The sequence below is a fragment of the Mirounga angustirostris genome, unplaced genomic scaffold (assembly GCF_029215605.1).
Source record: "Mirounga angustirostris isolate CCGP_5_RB_7025 unplaced genomic scaffold, mMirAng1.0.hap1 SCAF_1, whole genome shotgun sequence".
NCBI lineage: Eukaryota > Metazoa > Chordata > Mammalia > Carnivora > Phocidae > Mirounga > Mirounga angustirostris.
The window spans coordinates 160440175-160464489 of record NW_026991709.1 but is presented as its reverse complement, the minus strand read 5'-3'; the positions used below and the strand labels follow the sequence as shown (position 1 = coordinate 160464489).

At 53.7% G+C, this 24315-nt stretch overlaps 1 protein-coding gene across 1 annotated transcript; it reads right to left on the bottom strand.

Moving 5' to 3' along the window:
* Positions 1–453: 453 nt before the first annotated feature.
* On the bottom strand, positions 454–24139 carry HDAC11 (histone deacetylase 11). The gene is made up of 10 exons (XM_045904257.3): positions 24016–24139; positions 22900–23048; positions 20492–20592; positions 8676–8792; positions 7622–7664; positions 5809–5885; positions 4680–4742; positions 3540–3636; positions 2450–2628; positions 454–2313 (listed from the first exon to the last, which is right to left on the bottom strand). Coding segments are annotated over exons 1-10 (1044 nt in total). The 5' UTR covers positions 24018–24139; the 3' UTR covers positions 454–2097.
* Between the last annotated feature and the right edge of the window lie 176 nt (positions 24140–24315).

The following is a 24315-nucleotide window of genomic DNA, read 5'->3' as shown; positions in this document are numbered from 1 at the left end:
CTCCACCTGCCTGGACCCCCCTGCCCCAGCCCAGCCCATCCCCGTGCTCCATCCACATGCTCCAACCACAGCCCAGGGCTGGAAGACCCCACCCCCACCCCCACCCCACCTGCTGCCCTGCCGGGGCCCACCAGCTCCCTCCCACCCTGGGCAGAGCCGCCAGCACAGCCCGGCCTCGCCTGCATCCCCTCCCGACACATTCCCAGACCCTGGACCCCCCTATGTCTGGAGAGCAACAACCCCCACCTCATTCCTTCACTCTTGCCAAATCTGAGGCATCTGCGAACATATACTTAGGTATCTGGCAGAGCTAGGTTCAAACCTGGCTCTACCACATGCATGGCCTGGGGCAAATGCCTTGTTGAGTCTCAGTCGTCTCATCTGTAAAATGGGAACAATGACCTACTTCATTGGACTCTGAGAACAAAATGAAATACTAGCATTTATTGGGCAGCTCTTGAGGTCAGGCCTCGTGCTATGTGAATTTTAAATCTTTACTTCCTTTAATCCTTAGGAGGTAAGGATGCTTCATCTCAAGAATACACAGCAGCCGGTCCAATCAAGAAGAGCCTTTATGGTTCTCAACAAAAAGCTCAACAGTGATGAAGCAAGCCCACTGCCTGCCCCCAGAGGTCACAGGCCCCAGGTGGAAATGAGGGGATGTTAGGTACCTTCAGTCAGGTGCAGAGAAACCAATGGCAAGGGCGGGGGGCAGGTGAGGGAGTCCAAGGGTGTGGTTAGTGCCTCGAGGTCTAGTCCAGGAGGTCAGTCTTTTTGATAGTTCATGATTCTGAAACGCTTCCTCCCGCCCCCCAGCAGAGGGAGCACCAAGGGAGAATGTGAGAGTACCCCCATATGGTAATGAACATGAGTCCTCCAGGTGGGGTTGATTGGGGACAGGGATGCCTCAGCTGGCCCACTTTCCCTCCCCACCCCCCCCACCTGTGATCACTGTCTAAGACACACCCAGGGAATGAGGGGTGGATGCTCCCCCCCACCCAGCCTCCTGGGGGACCCCAGAAGTCCCCTTCAGATTAGAGCTGAGGACAAGGTCAGGGTCTGGGGCATTTCAAAGACCAGAGGTCAGGGCCCACTTGGGACCTTGGACTCCAAGCACAATCAGGGCCTGGGCACTTTGGGTGAGGCCAGTGGAGGCTACAGTCCCCCTAACTCAAGGCCCTACCCTAGATCCTACCCATACAACCTACCTCTGCCCTCCCTCTAGGAACTCCAGCCTGGCCACCAGCACCTCGGTCCTTACTTGGGGCCTCAGGTCCCAGCTTGGCCACCTGCCCCCATCCCCAAGGTCCCCTTCTGGGCCTCACCTTCCTCTGTCCCCTCCCCACTGGGGTTGGCGGCCCCCTCAAGCCTCCAGTGCTGAGGCCCATCACTGAGCCAAGCATTCTTCCCCCAAAACCTACTACTCTCCATAACAGGCAAGACCATGGCTGAAGCATGGACTGGGGGCTCCTCAGGCCTTCCCCTCCCCTTATTGCCACTGAGGAGCCTCAGGAAAGCAGGTCCAGACCTTGCTTTATTGAAGGGGAATACCAGATGGGAAAACCCACTCGCACCCCTTCCCTGCCACCCCTCACATCCAGGACCAGGGCTCCTACCTGCTGGCTGGGAATCCAGAGCCCACCCCAGCAGAGGCTTACCTGCAGCACCCAGCTCTCAGCCCCACCCACATGGGCACCCATGGCCCCTCGGGCCCTCCCTGACATCAGGAGGAGAGGGTGGAACAAATCCCATGACTTGTGCCCCCAAAGCCTCACCTGCCGTCCTCCCTCCTTGCGAAACTGCCTGCCTCTGCAGGGCCTGGTCAGACGGTGACCCCATGTGAGGTCTTCTGGGACTCAGGCCCTGCCTTCCGCCCCCACCCACAGAGGGGCCTGGAGACCCCCTGACACCCAATGGGGAGAGCGGAGGGGCTGCCCCCAAGGCCGGCCCAGTCAGGGACAGGCCCCTGCCCCTCAGCGCCTCCTGGCAGCTGCGCCCCCCGCCGCCCCTGTGGTTAGAAAAGGAGAAGCAGTGAGGGGCGGGCGGGGCCAAGGCAGGCGGGGGGCCGCACAGAAGAGCAGAAGGGCAGCGGCGTGGTCAGGACACCTCAGGCGGCAGCAGAGGTGTGTCCGAGTTCTGTGCCGAGACACTGGGGCACTCGGACCCGATGAGCCCGAGGCTGTACAAATTAAGGATGGAGTCAGCAATGATGCGGGCTGTGCGCTTCTGGTATCCTCCCGAGGTCACCATGAGGATGGGCACCTGGCGGCCACGGACCATCCGAAACACCAGTTCGTCCCGCTTCACGATGCCCTGTAGAGGGATGGGGGAGGGCCGGGGTCCTTGCAGCTTCGGAAGTCCTGGCCGGCCCCTCCTCCACACCAGGAGAAGCACCTGTGCCGCCTGCCTTGCCCGTGGACCCCACACCCCCCCCAGGGGCTGGACGCACCTGTGGGCTGATGGACAGCCCCCCAAGGCGGTCCCCTTCCAGGATGTCGGTCCCTGCGTTGTACACCACCACGTCAGGTGGGTGCTCCTGGAGGGCCTTCTGGAGGTTCCGCCCCACTTTATCCAGGTACTCATCGTCTTCCGTGCCCCACTCCAGCTCCACCTTCCGCCTGATGGCCTCTGTGGGGGAGACAGGAAGAGTCCCGACGTGCAAAGAAGGGAAATAGGCTCAGGAAGGTCAAAGTTGCCTGGGTCCCTGTCAGTGCCCCAGGCAGGACTGGAAACAGTCTGATGCCAGCACTGCTCTGCCTCATTCCACCCAAAATGAAGCTAAAGAGCACCAAGAACTGCAAGGGGGACCAAGGGAGAGAAAGGACTGCAGCTAAAACACTCTGCCCTAGGGATTTAGAGACCCATGTGGGTGACATCTGATCTCATTGCCTCCTTGAGCCTCCACCTGGAAATGTGGACACCTGCTGTGCCCTCAGGCCCAAATCCAGCACCTTCTAGTCTCCATTCAGAAACCGGGCCCCTGAGCCACACCTGGGACTGAATTACCCTCAGTAGATCCATTGGCATAAATGTCCCCTTACTGCATAAATGTCCCCTATTTGCAAAGTGGCCAGGGTGCTGTGTTTTCAAAATTCATCTGGGAGTCTCTGCCTTTTGATTGGTAAGTTTAAGCCACTTGCATTTATTTTAACAACCATTATATTTGACTTGGTTTCTGCCATCTTATTTTGAATTTTCTCTTTATCCTATTTTTCCTCTCGTTTCTTTTTTGTCATTCCCTGTTTTCTACCAGACAAATGCATACGCAGGAGGGGTTCTATTTTTCTTCTTCTGGTGATTTCCCTAATGTAAGGACCCACACGTGTTGTTTATTGGACAGGTTTATGTGATCTTGGATGGGTCAAGTGAGTTAATTCTCAGTTTGCATGTCTATAAAATGGGAGCAATCCCCACCTCCCAGGGATGCTGAGGATAACTGAAGTGACTTCTGCAGAACCCAGCATGTAGGGAACACTCAGGACAGAGAGCTCCATCCAAGTATGAGTGCACTTAAGGCTGAGGAAGAGGGGGCAGCTTACGCTTGGCAAAGCGGTCCCCGGGGTAGATGTGGCGGTTGTAGACGTCCATGATGTACACGCGCTTGTCACCCATGAAGTCCCGTTCATGCCCATTGCCCTGTGGGGAGGACATGAAAGCTGCTTGCACACGGGCACCCTCAGCAAAGACAGGACCCCCGCACACACCCCAGGAAATGGCCCACGTGCCTGGGCAGCTCAGTTGGCCCTTGGAGGCAGAGGGTCTCTTGGCTGTTAAGTGGCAGAGCTGGAATTCAACCTCAAATCCCAGCCCCATGGTCTTCTGGTGTGACCTTGAGTGAGGCCCAACCCTCTGAGTATCTTCTCCACGGACTGAAAAAGGAATTCTAGCCCTGCCACCCTCTCTGGTCTGTGGCAGGATCAGCGGGGGTCAGGAATGGGAAAGGTAAACTGGGAAGGGTTGTGCAGGTGTGACTTGGTACCGGAGTTCAGTGTCACAGGAACCCCCCCCAAGCAAGGCACCCACTAGCACAAAGACACAACAGCAGGGGTGTGGGAGGGGTCCTCGAGAGCCCACTGCATGTCCCGCCCTGTCTGACCAGAGGAGCCAGCCCTATATTTGGAGTCCTGAGGAGGAGGCCCTGCATTCTGCTGCTTCACCCCCAGGCAGTGAGTTCTTAAGTAGTGGCCTCGGGCCCCAGCAACCCTGAAATCATGCGTGCGAGCATTTGTCTGAGGGGCAGGTCCACAATAGTTTTCAGCTATCTGCAGGGGGTGGCACCCCAACCTGACTAGGAAGCACTGGGGAGCCACAGCAGGCTTTAGAACATGAGAGCGGCGTGGCCAGACTGGGCTTTAGGAAGAGTCTTCAGCCTGGTGTGTTGGGCAGTCAGAAGGGAGGAAGCACCCTTGGGTTTGACAGAAGCAATGAGGAGGACCCAGTGCCCAGGATGGGCTGAGCGGGGCAGAGGGACAAAGACAGACCCTCCACTTCCAGCCCAAGGTGCAGAAGATGGGCAGCAAGGAGAGAAGCAGATCAGGGTGGGGGTGGCAGAGGCCCAGCCTGGCGCTTGGCAATGTTCCCAGGGGGAAGGGAGCTCCACAGTGGGGGGCCGTGTGACAGAGCTGATGGGGGCCTGGGGAGGCAGGGCCATGAGACCACAGCCCCCACAGCGTACTCACCTGATGGGCATCGAGATCAACGATGGTGGCTCTGGAGATGCCTTCCACTCGCTCAAACAGAAACTGCCAGGGGAGGGAGGGGGCAGTGAGGACCCACACAGGCCAGAAGACATAGCCCCTGGGGGATTCCTAGTTGGGGAGGGGTCAGGTGGGAGGCTGGACACACTTGTGGGCAATCAGGCCACCGGGAGAAGAATTCCCACACCCAGGAGAAGCCCGTGCAGCTCGAGAGAAGCATGTGTGCACGGTCAGGGAAGGCTCCCTGGAGGAGGCAGCATGTGCTGTACCCTGGCAGGCTGGAGGTCAGGAGCAGGGTAGTCGGGCTAGCCCTCAGAGACAGCCCAGGATTCCTAGGGGAATATATAGGGGTTGAAAGAGGGAACCTCCCCTCAAGGCTGTGCCTGGAACTTCATCCTGCATTCTCTGCCTTATCCTACAAGGCCAAGTTCTCATGTCTCCTCCTCTGGGAAGCCTTCCTTCCCCTCCCTCACCCTCTCGGAAGGTCTCCCGTGTGTCCCCCTCTCTGAATGGCAGGGTCTGCTGACCTGCTTGCCCCGCTGCCCCCATTTAGTCTGTGTGCTCTGTGAGAACAGGGACCATGCCAGCCCAACCCTGACACCCAGAATCAGGCCAGGCACAGGGTGCTTAAAGGGAACTCTGCAACCCAGCAGAGGTGTAGGCCAGTGCCCGCCCTGCCCCTCACCTCTCTGGGCCGGGGTCTCCTCCTCTGTACAGGGGAGGAGTAAATGAGGTGAGGAGGGCAAATGGAGGCTGGCGCAGGGCTGGGCCTGCCGGAACCAGCCATCCCCATCATTATGCCCATCTCCTCCTCACTCCGGTAGAGCGATGCGCTCCCTATATTGTGGACAAATGGGCTGCCCCTCTCCAGTCCCCACCATTGTTGAGGCCACACTGTCCCCCCCCCCCCCCCCCCACAGCACAGACAATGCAGAAGAGGAAGTGTCAGGTCTGGGTTGGAGTCCCAGCCTGGCTGTGCGACCTGCCAGCTTCCTCCCCTCCTGGGATCCAGTTCCCTTTTCTGTAATGTGGAGGAGAACACCCAATTGGGGGTGGCGGGGGTGTTCCAGGGAGGGCTCCTGGAGCGAGGACCCATGTGCTCGCGGCGCACCTTGATGGCCAGTGTGATGTCCGCATAGGCGCAGAAGCCGCCGCCCCGGTCACTGGAGCAGTGGTGGAAGCCGCCACCTGTGGGAGGGCAGACGCGGTGTGGTCACCCCCCCCGGCTCCGGCCCTCACCCTGTGCCTGCTCAGCTCCCAGGGACAGGCTCCTGGAACTCCAGGTTGGCAAAGTGAACCGAGCACCTGAGCACGTCGCCATCCCCGAGTCAGGAGACAGCTCTGCCATCACCGCCATCCCTGTCCGGAGCAAGAAACCTCTCGCGCTGTCCTGACAAGTCAGCCCCCAGTGCCCATCACAACCCCCAGGGGCCAGGAGCTCATCTTTCCCAAGGCAAAAAGTTGTTCCTTGCCTCTATAGGGCCCAGGCCTGCCTCCATGTGACTTCCCATGCCAGAAAGGGGTGGTGAGGCTGTGGGGGACCCGTTTATGCTAGGACCACCCACATTCTGCAGGTGGTAGAAAGGAATGGTCAGGAAGGGCACCTTCTGCTGGTCATGGCCACCCGTGGCAATGGGAGGCCCTGGACACCAGGGTCTGGCTCCCACCTCTCCCCCACTCTGAGAGCCCACTGCCCTGCAACCCCTACAAGGACCTGAGTTTCAGGGCCCCACCCAGCAGGTCGAATCCAGGGCCCACCGCTACAAAGGACTGGCCTCTTTTCATGCCAACAGGCTGTCAATGGATCTTAACAATGAGATAATAGCCAATCGTGAACTCCTAACTGGGCACAGAGCTCACTGAAACCTCCCTACAGCCCCAAATGGGGACACTGTTACCATCACCTCCATTTTACAAATGAAGAAACTAAGGCACACAGAAAACCAGCACCTTGCCTGGGATCACACAGCAGACTGCCATGCAGAACCAGGATTCAAATCCAGGCTGGATCAGGACCAGGGCTCTTAACCTCTACCAGGTCATAACATCTTCCATGTGGGAAGGGCCTCCCTGGGTCTTTGTGAGGACCCTGCTGTAGACACACAGGGCATGTCTCCTTCAATCATCCACTTAGCAGTATAGCATAACATCACGGTTATGCCAGGCCTAATGCTGGCTACCTGGCGATACCAAGATGGAAGAGCCCCAGCCCCTAGCCTTGCAGAGCTCACAGCCAAAGGTAGGGGTTCTCTGCTCTGGGACTCTGAGCAAGCCACCAGGCCTCTCCCCACACCTATTTCTTCATCGATACAATGGGACTGACAACAACAGTCCCCAGCTCAAATGAGAGGCCAGACCATAAAGAGCTTTGCTAACTGTGAAGTGCTGCACCTCAAAGAGGGACAGATGAGGACGAGACAAGGAAGATGTGTGCAGCCCTCCCATGAGCCAATCTTGCAGGAGAGTCCAGGGGACTGCAGAGTGCTGGCCCTCAGGTCCCTGAGAAGGCCGTGGTATTGACCTCGGGCCTGTCTATCCATCACGTGACCAAGGCCCTGTAGACTGTCCTGGGCCCCAGGAGGCTGATGGAGTTTTTCAGGAAAGACTCTGAAATGCTGCAGGTTTTAGCCCCACCCAGGGCTGCCCAGGGGATGGTGAAGGCTTTTGCAGAGGGAGTGAGCTCCTTGTCACTGGAAGTATGCAAAGGCAGAGCTGGAGAGCCAACTGGGGAACTCCTTTAGATAAGGATCCCACCCCAGATGGAGGCACGGGTTGGTCCCTTCCAGACACCAGATGGCTGCATACCCTCGCCCATCCCACTTAATAAGGCACCAGAGCCTCTCAACTCTTCAGGTTGCCCTCAGGTTCCTCCTGGCCCTCCCAGCCCCCAGGACCCAGCAGGCCAGGCTGGCCAGGGCACTCACCCACATTGATGGCCCAGCCTCGCTCCATGGCCAGCTTCCCTGCCTTTGGAGACAAGCACAGGGTGAGAGGCACAGGCAACCGATTCCCTCACTCACTCATTCACAGCTTCACTCATTCATTCCATAAACACCACGTCCAGCCAGCTCTGAGGTAGGGCTGACCTATGAGGTAGGGTTCAGGAGGCACCCATCCTCCAGCAAACTCAGACTCAGTCTTGGAAGCAAGTACCAGATTGGCTGGCATATGAGATGTGCGGTGCATAAGCCCCTTTGCAATTTTGCCAAGAAACTGGAAGAAATCAGAGTTAAGTAGTTATGATCACAGGTGAGCTGACAATGATCTTAATGGGGCTTTCAAAGGGAAAATAGACAGTTTTTTGCCCATGGAAGTATGGCAGACTGAATACCAAAATCCTGTAGGAAATCATTGTTTGGGGGTGGGCAGTCATATTCCAATAAACAAACAAACAAAACAAGGTACAAATTTGCAGAGCTAAAAAGAAAACTATCGGGATCATTAGGTCTTGATCCAGCTCTGGATTAGCTCATCCTACATTTAAAACTGCAACATGCCTCTACCTCCAATTAACTCGGCAGCCTGTGGCTAATTTTAAAGACAACTACATATGGGATACGCAACCTAATTTTGCTGCAAGTGTTCTTTACTGCCCCACCCATGATGCAGGGTGAGGGGAGCATCGCCCATCACTGAAGTCATGGGGGTTTGGTTTTCCATTTTGAATTGAGTACACTGAAGCCATAGTTTGAGGATATACTCTCTGGGGAATGGAGATATATCTTATATACCAGCAAATACGGTAACTCTAATAGGAGGTCAATGGCGGGGAGGAACAAGGAATTCAATGTCCTGGAGCACGTGGGAAAGCCTTCGGGAGAAAGAGTCGTTGTTGCTGTGCCTTGAGGAACATTCAGGATTTTGTTCAACTACAAAGTGGGCGGAGTGTATTCCAGATGGAGAGCCCAGGGTGAGCAAAAGCCCAGAGGCGCGGGGGTCCGGAGCCCAGCAGTTGCTTCCGCCTGCCTCCCCACCTACCATGATGGTTCCTCCCGTCTGGGTCCGGAGGGGCTTCAGCACCTTCCTCTGCACAAGGAAGTTGGGGAGGAAGATGACAGGGGGGATCTCTGTGATGGTCGCAACAGCAAAGGACCACTGTGGAAAGAGACGCAGGCCATTGGCCTCCCACTGCCGTGCCCAGAGCTCGGAGGCGGCAGTTGGGAAATCAGATTCCTTGTCATGCCAGTTTCAAGGTGCCCTGGGTGAGCTTCCAGCCTAGCGCAGTTCCTTTGGTCAGAAATGAGAGCCCCCTTCCCCCGCCCCCCCAGCGCTGGGCTCAGTAAAGAGCAGATTCCTTAAAGCGGTTGGCCCACATTCCTCGGTGCTCCAAAGCCCTTGGCTGCCCTCTTGTGCCCAGAACAAGAGCTGCAGAGGACTACCAGTGACCAGCTGCAGACCCGGCACAGGCCCAGCCCAACCACTGCACTAAAGGGGGGACACTGAGGCCCTGACCTGGGAAGATCTTTCTTTCCAAGGTCACACAGTGAGTCACTGGCAGAGCCAGGACAGGAAGCCCAGGTCTCCTGCTCCCCTGGCCCAGCATGACCTCTTCCCGCACTGGGAATCAGACCTACCTTCAAAAGGGGTATCAGGCCCTCAGCTCAGCTACTGAGGCAGGAGGGTCTAAGGGTACCCAAAAGGCATTTGCACCAAGATCAGGACACAGCCTTCCCTATGACCCTCCCCTGGCCCCTGGGCAAACGTCCATGCACCCAGATCCTGAACCATCTCCTGCCTGGCTGAGAATATACCTGGATCCACACTCCCTGCTCTCCACTGACCCCAGGCAGAGCCTCAGAGGGGCCCAGGGCACTCTGTAAAGATTTACTAAGTGCCTGCTGGGCAGCAGGCTCCAAGGTGGGGGCTAGTCCTGTTCTCTGACGGGATGCGCAGCCTAGCGGGGAGGCGCTTATATGCGACAAAGCCTTCAAAGGAGAACATGGTCTGTGCCTAGGTGGGAACAGAGAGGCTTTCTGGAAGCAGTGACCTTGAAGCTGAGACTGAAGATGAACAGGAGTTGCCCAGATGTCAGGATAAAGGTGAAAAGACAACTGCTTGGCAGACGGAAAGTGAGTCCAGGCTCCTGAGAGGTTGGGTGCGGCTGTGACAGGGCTGTGCCTGTCGAGTAGGGCCTAGGCTGCCAGAGAATGTTCTCAGACAGCCTCGTCAGAGCAGCGGGGAGTCATCAGATGATGCTTTCTCAAGCCGTTCTGGCTGCAGCAGGAGGACCAATTAGGGGAACTTGAATAGAAGCAGCAGCTGCCCCAGGGAGGAAGCGAGAGACAATGAGGTCCGGGAGAGGGGAACAGTTAGCAGATAGCACAAGGGGGATGGGCAGACGGAGGGGCCAAGGATGCAAGGATGCAAGGATGCAAGGATGCAAGGATGCAAGGATGCAAGGGCCAGGCCCAGAAGTATAGTCCACTCGGTCAATCGAGGGCTGTCCTGGGACAGGTTGGGGGGTGGGCAGAGGTATGGCGCTCAGGAAGCCAGGCAGAGAAGTTTCAGGAAAGAATAAGCAAAGAGAGGTGTTGAGAACAGGGAGCATGGCCACTGGGTTCTCCCACCAGGAGAGGAGATTTAGGGCAGGAGATGCCTGAGCATGTTCAGTGATGGGGAGGAGTCAGCAAAGAGGGAAAAGGAGAGGCCAAGGATGGGGTGAGACAGAAAGGGCACATGCCTGGGAAGGTCCTGGCAGGCCCCTTAGCCAGAGGGTGGCCATCGAGGTCAGGGCAGGAAAGGACACATGTCAACCACCTTACGGGCCACTGCAGCCACCCCGGCCAACAGGGAAGACGTTTTGTCAGAGTCCAGGTGTGCTGGGCACCCAGGCTGCCTTGAACTGCACTGACCAGCTGTATGGGCACCCCTCCCAGGCCACCAAGGCTGAGGACAGTTGAAGGCCGGGGAAGCTCGCTCTGCTGCCTCGCTCAAGTGAAGGAGCTGGTGAGCATGGCCCATGGAACCCAGACCACTTGCGGTCTGAAAGGAGAGCTGCCCAGCCAGCCTTCCTGAAGCCCCAAGCCTCTGGCTGCAACATCGAGGCACCTCAGGGCCTGGGAGAGGGTGGGGTGCTAGAGCTGAGACCAGGAAGGTTGGAAAGCTCCAAGACCCCTCCATGTACGTGTGTATGTGCGTGTGTGTGTGCGTGTGCGTGTGCGTGTGTGTGGTGGGGGACAGACCCAGAGAGCGGAGGGTGGCCGGCTCTGCCTGCTGAGTGTGCCAATCCCACTGCCCGGCACAGGCCTGATGCATGGGAGGCACGGGGCCACTGTTTCCTATGAATAAACATTATAAAAACAAATGAGCCACTGAGGGGACACGTTAAGTCCCTGCCTCCCTCTCTCTCCCTCAGCAAGCTAGCGGGGAATAAGGATGGAAAGAAAACGAAACCTTATCCTGGCCTCCTGAGGGGTCCGCTAGGGACACTAAACCATGAGAAGGGCATTTTTTAAACTACGTTCCACAGCACCTGTCCAGCTCAGCACTCCCATCAGGAAAGGGTTCCATGTCGAGTAAGTTTAAGAAACATTGCTTCTATTGTCCACCCCTTGGAAATTCACAACACACTCTGGCATGTTAAAAGCTCTAAATTGTGCAGTGAAGAATCCTGTTTAACTTTGCTTCACCCCGTTTCCCAAACTTTCTGGCCACAAACCTCCGTCGGCTGGCTTGACTTTTTACAGAACCCGTACAGACCTTCGAAGAGCGGCAGTCATCCGGGACACACCGGGAACCTCGTAGGCCAGAGGGTGAATTTTACATGCGCCAGGCATAAAGTCACCAGAAGCACGTCTGGGATTTGGCCAAGGGGATCAGTTCCCCTGGGAGAAGGTGCAATGTCTGCCAATGTGTCTCCACTTCCGGCCTAGAGAGATGGTACTAGACTTCTCCCGGCCCAACAGTGATTTCTGTGCGGGGCAGCAGGGCCGCCTCCTGAGGATCTAGGCTCATGCCATTCAGTCCAATGGCCACCAGCCACATGTGGCTAACTTGGGCATACCTTTAAATTGATTTTAAAAATGTTTAATGAGAATTTTGTTAATTCAATTAAAAAAAATCAACCATACTTCAATAAAAAATTAGAATTTTGTTTCTCAGTCTCGCCAGAGTTCAAGTGCTTAATAGCCACATGTAGCTAGTGGCTACTGGACAGAGCCCTTCTAGAACATTTCTGGCATGTCAGAAAGTTCTACTAGACAGTGCTGCTCTAGAAAAACCACCAGCGACCAGGGTGAAAAACAAACGAGGGGGCGGGGCAGGCTGGTGGCTGGGCCCTGGAGGATGGGGTGGGTGGGGAAGGGCAACAGAGGGAGGGCAGATACTTTATCTGGGACATGCGGCCCAGCAGGCTGAGATGAGAGCGCCCAGATCTGCTGGCAGCTCAGGCCCTCAGAGAGTCTGGTCCCAGGCAAGGGCATTGAGGGATGGGCTAGATGCCAGTAGGGTGGGGACAGGGCTCAGCAATCCTCCTCAGAGTCAAACTGGTCCAACTCGGGGTTCTGCCACTGCTGGGTGAATTTGGGCACGGCCCTTTACTTCCCTCCTGTCTCCTCATCCACGAAACAGGAGGTCTTCCCCACCAGACCTGAAATGAGGACTTAGACCCATCCACCAGGCCTGTCTTCGCCTTCCCATCTGAAGTACCCCCACCTGGGTCCTCCCTCTGACCCCCCACCCTTGCCTCATCTTTCCGCACAGCACCCATCTCTACCTGACATTACAGTATGTCTCTGTTGTTATCAGTCTCTTCCAGAAGGATGCCAGAGCTAGGAGGGTAGGCCCACGCTCATCCCTGCCATACAGACAATGCTGAGAGCGACGCCTGGCACATGGTAGGTGCTCACAGCACATGCTGTCCATCCTCTCCCAGATCCCTACCTGCACAGTCCCTGGAGGAGGCCACCTCACCTGTGCCACCCAAGAGAGCCCCAAACAGTGACTGGCCCATAAGGGGCTAGAACAGCCCAGCCCTCTGTTCCTGAGCCAGCACAAGTGTAGGGCCCCTCCTGGGGTCAGGCGAGGCCAAGCTCCTGCTGAACCCTCATGAGTGCCCAGCTTCTTCCCCCATCCTCTTCGTCCCACCCTCTCTTACAGGTTTCACAACAAAGCTTGCCCTCCAGGAATCCCTTGCATCCCCATCCCCAGCAGGCTCGGCTTTTAGGGGGTGTGTCTCCCAGTGTAGTTCCTAAACCAGCAGCACCAGCACTTAAGAACTTGTCAGGAATGTAGATTCTCAGGGCGCCTGGGTGGCTCAGTGGGTTAAGTGTTTGACTCCAGATTTCAGCTCGGGTCATGATCTCAGGGTCATGAGATCGAGCCCCATGTCAGACTCCATGCTCAGCGGGGAGTCTGCTTGAGATTCTCTCTCTCCCTCTGCCACTCCCCCCGCTTGCGCACACTTTCTCTCTCTAAAATAAATAATAAATAAAATCTTTAAAAAAAAAATGTAGATTCTCAGGCTCCTCCCCAGACCTGAATCAGAAACTCTGGGAGTGGGCCCAGTGATCCATGTTATGACAAGCCCTCCAGTGGATTCCAATGCTTAAGCAAGTTTCAGAACCACTGCTCTAGAGAACTTGACCCCTGAAGTGATGAATGAATGAATGAATGAATGAATGAATGAATGAATGACAAGAACAAGGGAGGTTTGTCCCAGCCTAATGCCCATTGCCCACCAAAAGGCATGGCCTGCAAGCTTCCCCATCTCGGAGCCTGGCCCGGTATCAGGGCCTCCATGCCCAGCCAGCCTTTTGGGGACCCCACAGATAGCAGGACATACCTGAGGTTGGCGACACCTCTGGGACCCACTCCCACCCCATACTCTCAGCTCTGCAAGACTCTATTCTCTAGCTGCCTGATTTTCTCAGGTGGACCCTCTACCCTCAGAAATCCAAACCAAGAATTGCTCTCAGGGGAAGAGATGGTTGCTACCCCATTTGGAGTCCCAACTGCTTGGTTTGGGTCAGAACTTTCCATCAGTGAAAGTGGGAGCAAAAGGAGAAGAGGGAAAAAATCCACATGATCAGTTCAGTTGTTGAAGAAGAAGCCTTTGCCAAAATCCAACACCCTTTCATGAAAAGTCAATCAACAAACTAGGAATAGAAAAGAACTCCCTCAACCTGGTAGAGGGCATTTATCATACACACATGCACATACACACACACACACACACAATCTCAAAGCTAACAAGATACACAGTACTAAAAAATGGAAAACCTTCCACCTACGATCAGGAACAAGGCAGGGATGCCTGTTTTTGCCACTTCTATTCAACCTCACACTAGAAGTTCCAGCCAGAGCAATTAGGAAAGAAAAATTGGAAAGCAAGAAGTAAAACTATCTCTATTCACAGATGACATGATGTTAGCTACAGAAGATCCTAAAGACAACACACACACACCTATTAAACTGAAGAAGTGAATTCAGCCAAGTGGCAGGATACAAGATCAACACACAAAAATCAGTTGTATTTCAATACCTTAGCAATAAATAATCCAAAAATGAAATTTAAAAAGTAATTCCATTTAGGGGTGCCTGGATGGGTCAGTTGGTTAAGGATCTGACTTCAGCTCAGGTCATGATCTGTGGTCCTGGGATCAAGCCCCACTTCATGCTCCTCACTCAGCAGGGAGTCTGCTTGTCCCTCTGCCCTTCCCCCTGCTTGTGCTCAATCTCCCTCTCAAATAAATAAATAAAGTATTTTTTTAAAAAGTAATTCCATTTACAATAGCATCGAAAATAACAAAATACTTGGGAATAAATTTAATTTTAAATTTAAGGAGGTGCAGTTACCCTAAAAACTACAAAACACTGCTGAAAGAACTTAAAGATCTAAAGAAATGAAAAAATATCCATGTTCATGAGTTGCAAGACCTAATATTATAAAGATGGCAATACTCTCTAAACTCATCTACAGATCCAACACAATCCCTATCAAAATCCCAATGGCCTGGGCGCCTGGGTGGCTCAGTTGGTTAAGCGACTGCCTTTGGCTCAGGTCATGATCCCAGGGTCCTGGGATCGAGTCCCACATCGGGCTCCTGGCTCAGCGGGGAGCCTGCTTCTCCCTCTGACCCTCTCCTCTCTCATACTGTTTCTCTCTCGCTCGCTCTCTAATAAATAAATAAATAAAATCTTAAAAAAAAAAAATCCCAATGGCCTTTTTGCAGATCCTATAATTCATAGGGAATCTCAAGGGACCTAAAAAAAAAAACTTGAAGAACAAAGTTGGAGGACTTGCAATTCCCAATTCAATAGTTACTACAAATCTTCGGTCATCAAAACAATGTGGCAATGGCATAGGACAGACATATGCATCAACTGAATAGGATAGAGAGTCCAGAAATAAACCCATCCATCTCTTGTCAGTTGATTTTCTACAAGGTTACAAAGACTAGTCAGTGGGGAAAGTACAGTATCTTTAATAAATGGTGCTAGGAAAACTGGAGAGCCACATGCAAAAGACCGAAGTTGAGCCCTTACCTCACACCATATACAAGAATTAACTCAAAATGGACAGAAGACCTAAACACAGACTGAAACTCTTAGAAGAAAACATATGGGTCAATCTTCATGACCTTGGATTTGGCAATTGAGTCTTACATGTGACACCAAAAGCACAAGCAACAAAAGATGAAATAGACAAACTGAAGTCTAGCAAAATTTAAAAATTTTGTGCATCCAAGGACAGTATCAAGAGAAAGAAAATACGATCTACAGAATGGGAAGAGATATTATTTGCAAACCATATAATATTGAGAACCTACGAAGAACTCTTAAAACTCCACAACAAAAAGATAAACAACCCAAATTTTTAACAAGGGCCAGTGACTTGAGCAGATACCTCGTCAAAGAGGATATAAAGATGGCCAATAAGCAGATGGAAAGATGCTCAGTGTTATTAACCATTAGGGAAAATGCAAGTTACAACCACAATGAGATACCATTTCACACCACTAAGTTAGCCATGATCAAAAACAAAAACAAACCAGAAAACAACAAGTGTAGGTGAGAATGTAGAGAAATTGGAACTTTTGCACAGTGGTTAGGGATATATAAAATGTGCAGTTGCTATGGGAATCATTTTAGTGTTTCCTCAAAAAGTTAACCGGAATTACCCTATGACCAGCCATTCCAGGCCTAGATATATAAGCAAAATAACTGAAAACAGGTACTCAGACAAATATTCATATATGCACATTCATAGCAACACTACACACAAAAGCTAAAAGCCAGAAGCAACTTAAATGCCCATTAACTGATGAATGAATAAATAAAATGTTGTCTATCCACACCCTGGAATATTATTCAGCCATAATAAGGAATAAAGTGCAGGTACATGCCACAGGATGGATGATTCTTGAAAACTCCACGCTTGGGCTTGGTGAAAGAAGCCACAAGCCAAAGGTCACATACTGTATGTTTCCATGCATAGGAGACACACAGAAAAGGCAAGTCCATAGAGTTAGAACACAGGCGGGTGGTTGGTCACCAGGGGCAGAGGAGAGGGCGGAATGGAGAGCAACTGCTTCGTGGGTTCAGGGTTTCCTTTTGGAGTGAGGAAAATGTTTTGGAACTAAATAGAGGTGATGTTTGCGCCACATTGCAAATGTACTAAATGCCACTGAATTTTACACTTTAAAATGGTTACTGGTTATGCTATCTGAATTTTACCATAAATAAGAAAAAAAGGAGACAAGAGTCCCCTCAGGGAAGAAGAGATTAGAGAGAGAAAAATGAGAGGCAGAGGGGGTGGGTGTGGGGGCCATTTCTCCAGACACTCTCTGAGACTTCACCCCCCGCCCAAAGGTCTGTCTCCCTCCCCAGTGCTACTCTGAGTGCTGTGAGGTCAGTGACTAGGCCCAAGAGGCGCTCAGACTTTCTGAGGCTCAGGCGTCCTTGGCTTTGCTTTCTCTTGCATGCCTCATACCCAATGTGAACAACAGAAAATTCTATTGTTTCAACTTCATAACAAACTGCAAATCCTACCAAAATCCATAGCTGCTGCTTCTAGCCTAGTCTGAGAGCCCAGGGCCTCTCACCAGATTACTGTAGCAACCTCCTTCCTCACTGATCTCCCTGCTTTTGTCTTGACAGCCTCATCTCATTACAGCTGCCAAGCAACCCTGCTAAAACCTAGATCAGATCATCTCCCTCTGCCTAAAACATTCCTTGGCTCCCACCTCCCTCAGAGCAAGGCCACAGCGGTACAAAGGGCCTTGTGTGGTCTGGCCCCTGATCGTCTTCTGACCCCATCTCTTGCCAGTCTCCTCCCCACCCCCATTTCCTCCGATCCAGTGGCAAATACTGTTTCAGAATACACTGGAGATACTCCTGCCCCAGGGCCTTTGCACTTGCTGATCCTTCTACTTGGAATGCCCTCCCTCCACATGCCCACATAGCTAACTCCCTCACTACCCTCAGTCCATGATCACATGTCAGTAAGCCCCTCCTTAACCTCCCTATTTCAAACCGCAGTCCCCACCACCCCCTTTCCTCCTGTACTTTTGCCCACCGCACTGAGTGCCTCGTAACACAGCCTATCATTGACTGGATTATCACGTCTATTGGCTGACTCCGCCGACCGAAATACCAGCTCCCTAAGGAGAGGGACTCCATCTCTTTTGTTCTAGCCTGTCTTCCCTGGAACACAGCACAGTGTTCATTAAATACTTACTGGATTAAAAAAAAAAAATACCTGCTGGATAAACGTATCCCAGGCACTGCACAAGGTCAAGATATCAGATCGGCATCACGCTACCCCACACCGCAGGCAAACTATCACTGGGATTAGCAGAAGGCACAAACCTGGCACTGGCCCAATCCAACCACCACCCTCAATGGGGCCAACTCTGGGCCTTGCACACAGTAGGTGCTCAATAAAAATTTCTTTCCCTGAACAGACATCACCTGGCAAACATCAGGCTACTGCATCTCGGTCAATGCTTGAATGATTAAGCATCAAAGGCCGCCCCAGGACAGGGCAGGCATGAGCCCTGGAACATGGGTGGGGGACAGAGTGAGGCGGGCCAGGGGAGAGGGTGACGTCTCACAGCACACACACAACAGCCAAGGAAACCTGCAGGGACTCTCCAGGGCACTGTTCCAGGTGCCCGCAACAGAGAGAGAAAAGAAAAGGAACATTGCAGATGGGGGGTGCGGAGAGAGCAGGGGATGAGTGCGGGCAAGGGGGATGTTCCTGAGCCACAGCCCCTAAATGTCAAAATGCCTGAAATGGGCATGGGTCCCACGTGCTCATCAAGGGCACCTCACACCATGACACTCTCCCATGGTACCTGGTACAAAATCCAAACTCCTCCCACAGCTTGCAAGACCCAGTGTGGCTGGTGCTGCTAGCCTCCCTGACCACATCATGCCACCTCAAGCACCCTTCTCCCCTTTAGGAGGCAAAGTCCCCTCCCCCTCCTGGCATGTGGTTCTGGAACATTCTCCCTTCAAAGCTCCACAAGAGTGTCACCTACTCCTTATTCTTTTGTCTCAGCTCAAACCTCACCTCTGTGAGGCCCTCCCAGACCACCCAGCCACCCTCCACCCTTCACTCAGCTACCCTCTGTTTTCTTTCCTTCACAGCCCTTTGTGCTTTGTGAAATGCTCGTGTGGTTACTTCTTTACTGTCAGTCTTCCACAACAAAATGTAAATCCATGCGAGCAGGGAAACTTGCTTATTTTTCATTTTGTACCCAGTTCACAGTCAGTATTTGATATAGATGTGTTGAATGACTGAGTACTTCACCTTAGTAGGTGCTATGGAAATCATCATGTTTCTCCTTTTGCTCTTGCTGCCAGGGAGCTCCAAGCCAAATACATGAGCTCAATCATAGCATCTTGGTTAATCCTCTCAGTTGGCATATCTGAATTCTCCTCCTGCCCTTGACCTCAATTTTCTACTTGGGTCTCTACCTGTTAACACTTTTTATTATTATTATTTATCACACAGTAAGCTGCCTTTAGGCTTTTGAGGGCCCAAGGCCAAGCACAGAGTGAGCCCTGCATGGTTCTCCTGAAGGCTCCTCAAATAGGTGGGGTCCTGGAGCCTATTCCACCCTACCCCCAGCCTTATCCTGGCACATTCACATGCAATCCACCCTGGCCTCCCTCTGTTCTGGTCTCTCCCTGCCCTGCCCCACTGCCATCTGTCCCTGCTCCCCACCCTCACCCTCTGGACTCTGGCAGGCATGTCTTCCTGGCCCAGCTCCTGGGCTGTGGACTGTGACCACGCATGTCTGCCCCAGGAAACCAGGGCAGCCAAGGACTGGGCTTCCTGCCAAGGCCTCACACACCTCTCTCTCCCAGGAACCAGGTTTCAACCTCTTCCTGGTAATCTTTCATGAGCTGACAATGCCACAACTCCATCTAGAATTCTCACAGCTCGGGCCAGAGTCGGGAGGAGGGCGGGTAGCTGTGACCAGGAACTGGGAAGACTGACTGGATGTCCAGCCTGGGGTCTCCCTGAGGGCTGTTGGATTTCCTGGGTGACCTTGAGCAGGTGCAGCCTCTTTCTGGGCCTAGGCTTTCCACCTATACAGGTGAGTGGGTGGGGGAGGGTTTGGTGACCTCTGGCATCTGCCATGGCGCTGAGTCTAAGATGAGCTGGGGGTCAGCGGTCTGGGCTCCCACACTGTTGGCAGAGAACCTATGGCATCCATGACCGTGCCCCCACCAGGGTGGGCTGGCAGCACCAGGTTCTGATGCAACCCCCCCAGCCTAGCTTCCTCTCTAGGGGAGCACCCCACAGAGGGGTCTCGGACCCTCAAGCACAGATGAGTGTTTGTGAGCTCTTCCAGAAAGAAGTCACAAGCAGGTGGCCTATAGGCCTGCTTTGGTCTGCAGGTGGGATTGAAAATCTTGAAATGAGTTGCCACTTTAAGAAACCAGGGACTGCCACTTACTAATCTGAATTTCAAACTGCTCTTTGAAAGGCAGGTCCCTAGCCACACTGGGCCCATGGTGGAGCTGAGTAGCAAGCCACCCACTTGGGAAGGGGCAGAAGCTCCCCAGTTGGCCCCCATACATCTGTCTGACAACTTGTTTATATTCTTTGCTTGGCCCTGGGGAGTTTCAAATTAGTTTTGGCCCAACAGTTTTCAACACATCTTTAGCAGTAGAAGTTCTTAATACAGAATCTTAAACTTCAGCCAAATATAAAAATAGACCTAAATGGGATAGCTTTGGTTGGCTAGGACAAGGGGCTGGGGGGCCCTCACGCAGCATGTCAGCAAGGGTCTCTGAGGCTTGTTCATAGAACACATATTGAGGGGCACCTGGGTGGCTTAGTCAGTTAAGTGTCTGCCTTTGGCTCGGGTCATGATCCCGGAGTCCTGGGATCGAGTCCTGCATCGGGCTCCCTGCTCAGTGGGGAGTCTTCTTCTCCCTCTCCCTCTGCCTGCCTCTCTCTCTCTCTTCCTCTCTGTCAAATGAATAAATAAAATCTTTTTAAAAAAATAAAAATAAAGAACATAGATTGAAAGGCACTAAGGTAGAGGCCCAAAACACCTAGAAAGGTTCAAGCCCCACCAAATGGACATCCCTGCTTCCATACACCCAGGGACAGGGAGCTCACTAGCCCCTGGAGCAGCCTAGCCTATCCCTGGTATCTGCCTTTTTATGACACCTGTCTCTTTCTGTTGGGGACCACAGACTCTCATGCCCCCCCCCCCAGCCGCACGAGGGGCAGGAATGGAGCCCCTTTAGGCTGTGTTTCCTCAGGCTGAGCTGCCCCTGCTCTGGCCACCCCTCCTGGTCAGCAGCCTCCCAGGCCCCAGGCCCTGTACCTTCAGCTCGTTGAGATAGCGTCTTGTGTGCACCACCAGCAGGTCCTCATCCGAAGCCTCCCGCGCCTCCACCAGCATGCCATCTGATAGAAGCTTCTCTTCTGAAACCACAAAGTGGGCACCCTGCTTCCCTGATGACCCAAAGGCAGACCCAGCTCCAGACCACTCCTCCAGTAGGCTGCAGACTTAGCCTCTGCTAACCCTGCCCCAGTAGGAGGCGGGCAACCGCTGGCTTCTGAGAACAGGTCGCCTCCTGGGCCAGGGTGGACAATGCCAGGCCCCAGGGCCCGAGGGCGTCAGACATTGGGCACGCAGTGATCCTTGTGTTTCCCAAACCACTGACAGCCGAGAGGTGAGCTCAGGTGTGACGGGATGGCTTTCAGAGGCAGGTGGCACACAGATCAATAATGTTGACTCAAGTGAGAAAAGCTCTTCTGGGTTCTCCCTGCACCTTCTGGTGACACCATGGGAGGCTCAGTACGGTGTGGCCTCTCTTTAAGGCCTGCCTAAACCCTTGCTCATCTCCCTTTTTTAACCCAAAAAGTAGCAGGCTCGCAGACTTCCAGGCAACAGTAAGCAGCCTGAAGTGAATTAAGTTTTCCTGCATTTATTTTTTTAACCATGACCTTCTATTTGTGGCAAGTGAAACTGCCTTTTCCCATTTAGATGATATAATGTTTCCTTTTAAAACAAGTTTAAGTTTTTTTTTAAAGCAGAGGCTAAGTCAGTTAAAAAAATATATATGAAGTAAATAACGGAGCAGGTGGTATGGCAAGGTCCCAAGAGCAGTTTGCAAATAATTGATGTTTGGGAAACACTGCAGTATTTTATCAGCCCTCACATCCACCAGACAAGATTTGCTCTGTTTTGCAAAAAAAAGACACTGAAGCCAAGAGCAGGAAGTGCTCTAGGGCACAGTGAGAATAGGACCATCCTGCTCTGGGCTCTAGGGAAATCAAAGGGACAAGGTCAGAATCTAAGGAAAACTGTTAATGTGTAACCCATAGAAGCCAATAAGTCCCATACATTTCCCACATACAGCTCCACATACAGAAGGCACTCTCTACTCTCCCCTTTCCCCCTAATAACATTCCATGGCTCCCCACTGCCTTCGGGCAAAGGGCCAGCTCTTTTCTTGGCAGCACCCAAGGCCCCTCACCAAGTGGTCCCTGCCTCCTTTCCACCCACATCCTCAGAGGAGAAAGGAGAGAACTCAGGAAGACTGTCAGCTCAGAGATGAGGGAGACAAGGAACCCTATGTTGAGCTGCTGGGTAACACAGGATCCCAAGAAAGGGCAAGGGGGGGAGTGACTCAGGCCAGGTCTGCTGGAAACAGAGCATGAAGGACCATAGTCAAGAAGGCAAGAGACCTGTAAGGTGACCAGCAGGCTGGCCCCACCCACCTCGCTGGGTTTCTCACCGTCCTGGCACCCCGCTTGGACTCTTTTCTACTTAATAGTTTTCAATACTCACTCTGGTCACAATTGTAAATGGAAAATCAGTAGTGGTTGCCACAAATAGAAGTTAACCAAAAATAGAAAACATATATGATAGAAACAAACTGTTATTAATCTGTAATTTGATTCTATTTTCTGCAACATGCAGAGCCTGCGGCTTGCTCTAGATTTGTTAAAAGGGGAGATGGGCTTCGGTATTAAAGACAGGCTAGCCCCATAGTGAAACTTTCTCCATGGCGTCATCAGGATTGTGTGATTTAAAGATACACCATGCCTCATCCTATGCCAGGTAATATTCCCTACTTCTGTCAATTAAAGAACCCCTAATGCAGGGGAAAGGGAGAATATTCTCCCACTAGCCTACTGTGATGCCTGAATTTCCCACCTAAACCAGACCCCTGGATCACAAGCCAAAGTTGAAACCACACTGCAGAGCCCACCGTTCTCAGCGGAACAGCTGTGAAAGCTGGGAGCCTAGAGCTCTGAGTTCCAGACCCCACTCTGCCCCTTAGTAGCTGTGTGACTTTGAGCATATTCCCTAACCTTTCTGGGCTCCAATTTCCTCCACCTGTAATCAGTAGGGTTGGAGCAAAGGCTCTCTACCTCTTGGACTCTCCGAGTTTGTGGGGGACGGATACTGGATTCCTCTAAACTTCAGCTTCCCTGTGTCCATCCTTAATCAGCTCCCCTTCTACTGGCCTCCATGGACAGAGCCAGGACTTAAGCCCACAGCGAAGGGGAGCACTGAAGGTTTGAGACAGGGACATAGCATGCTCAGAAATCTGTGTTGCAAAGCCCCTTTGCCAGCATGGTGGAAGGCAGTCTGAGGGCTGAGCCTGGAGGTAGGAGACTGTGGCTTGTGTCAGGGAAGACACAGGCAGGGGCCGGGGGCTGGGGTCGGGGAGGTGGGTTGGAAGAAAGAGATGTAGGGTCTCATAGGGCCTTCCATACCTTTTAGGAAGCTGATCACTTTGCCCCATTTTCCCGCGTCAAAGGGGTGCAGTTTCTCCAGGCCCATGAAGGTTATGTTGTAGCGTGGTGAATACACGATGGGCCAGCGTGTCTCCGGCACATGCTGGTACAGTTGAGTTGCGTGTGGCCTTCCGTGTGCCCAGGGACAGACACACAGGGAGGGGCAGTCTCAGTGTGGAAAGCAGCCTCCTCCTCCCTACCACCCCACTTGGACTGACCACACAATCCCGACCCAGTACCACTAGCTCCCTCAGCCGCAGGAAAAGGGCCACTTAATATCAGTAACAACAGTCGTGAAAGCAGCTCCTTACTGAGCATTGGCCCTTTCCCTGCACTATCCAACCCAAACCTCACCGGAGCCCTGGAAGTAGGCACCACCATCCCAACAGAGGCTTGGAGAGGGAACCAGGCCTGCCCAAGGTCACACTGCAGATCTGTGCAGCACCCGATGTTCACCAAGGTGCATCTGGCTGCAAGGCCTCAGCATCTCACTTCCACATTATAACAATCACGCTAAACAGCTGTATGTTTCCTTAACTGTAAAATATGTGGCTATCTTGAGATAATGCGTCCAAACAGCTGAGCACAGAAAGCTCCCTATCCCTGAGAGCTGGGGGTGGGGGTGACCGTTCCCAGAAACAGCAGGTCGGGGTTCACGCAGGCTGTGGCCCAACCCGCAGCCAGGGATGGAGATCACCTCAGCCTTGCCGCGCAGCTGAGCCCCCTCCCCACCCCATTACACCTCTGCAGCCGCCGCCGCATCGGGACCAGAAACCTGGCTTCAGCGGCTGCCACTGTGAGGGGCCTCCGCACAGCTGGTGGAGCCCGGGATAAGACAGACGTCAGACCCGCGCACGTCGCCGGCCCTCGCCCAGGTCGGAGCCCCGTGGACCGCACCTCGGACCGCAGAGAAGTGGCGCGGGGCCGGCCTGGGCTCACTCGGCCTGAGCGGCCCCTGCCCGCGGTACCTGGGCACGCACCTGACGAGCCCGCCGGGTAGCCCGCGCACTAGTGCTCCCGCCCACGGGGACCCCTGGGAACCCCGGGGGCTTGGATTGGCGCCCCACCCCGCGCCCCCACCCCTGCCTCACTCACATCCCGGGGCCGGGCCCTCCCTGCGCTGGCCACTGCTCCGCGACCGGGCGGGGCGGGGCACGGCCCCGCCCAGGACACGCCCCCGGCCTCGGCCTCCTCCGCTGGGGGCGGAGCTCCGGCAGTCTCGACTCCGCCCCGCCCGCGCCCGCGCCTGCGTCACAGAGGGATGAAGTCCCGCAGTGAGCGCGCCCGCGGTTAGGAGGCCACGCCTCCAACTGCCATCAAGCACGAAGTCCCGCCTTCCGCAGACAAATGCCCAGTGGAATCCCCTGGCTCGGAAAGCCACGCCCCCTAAGGGGA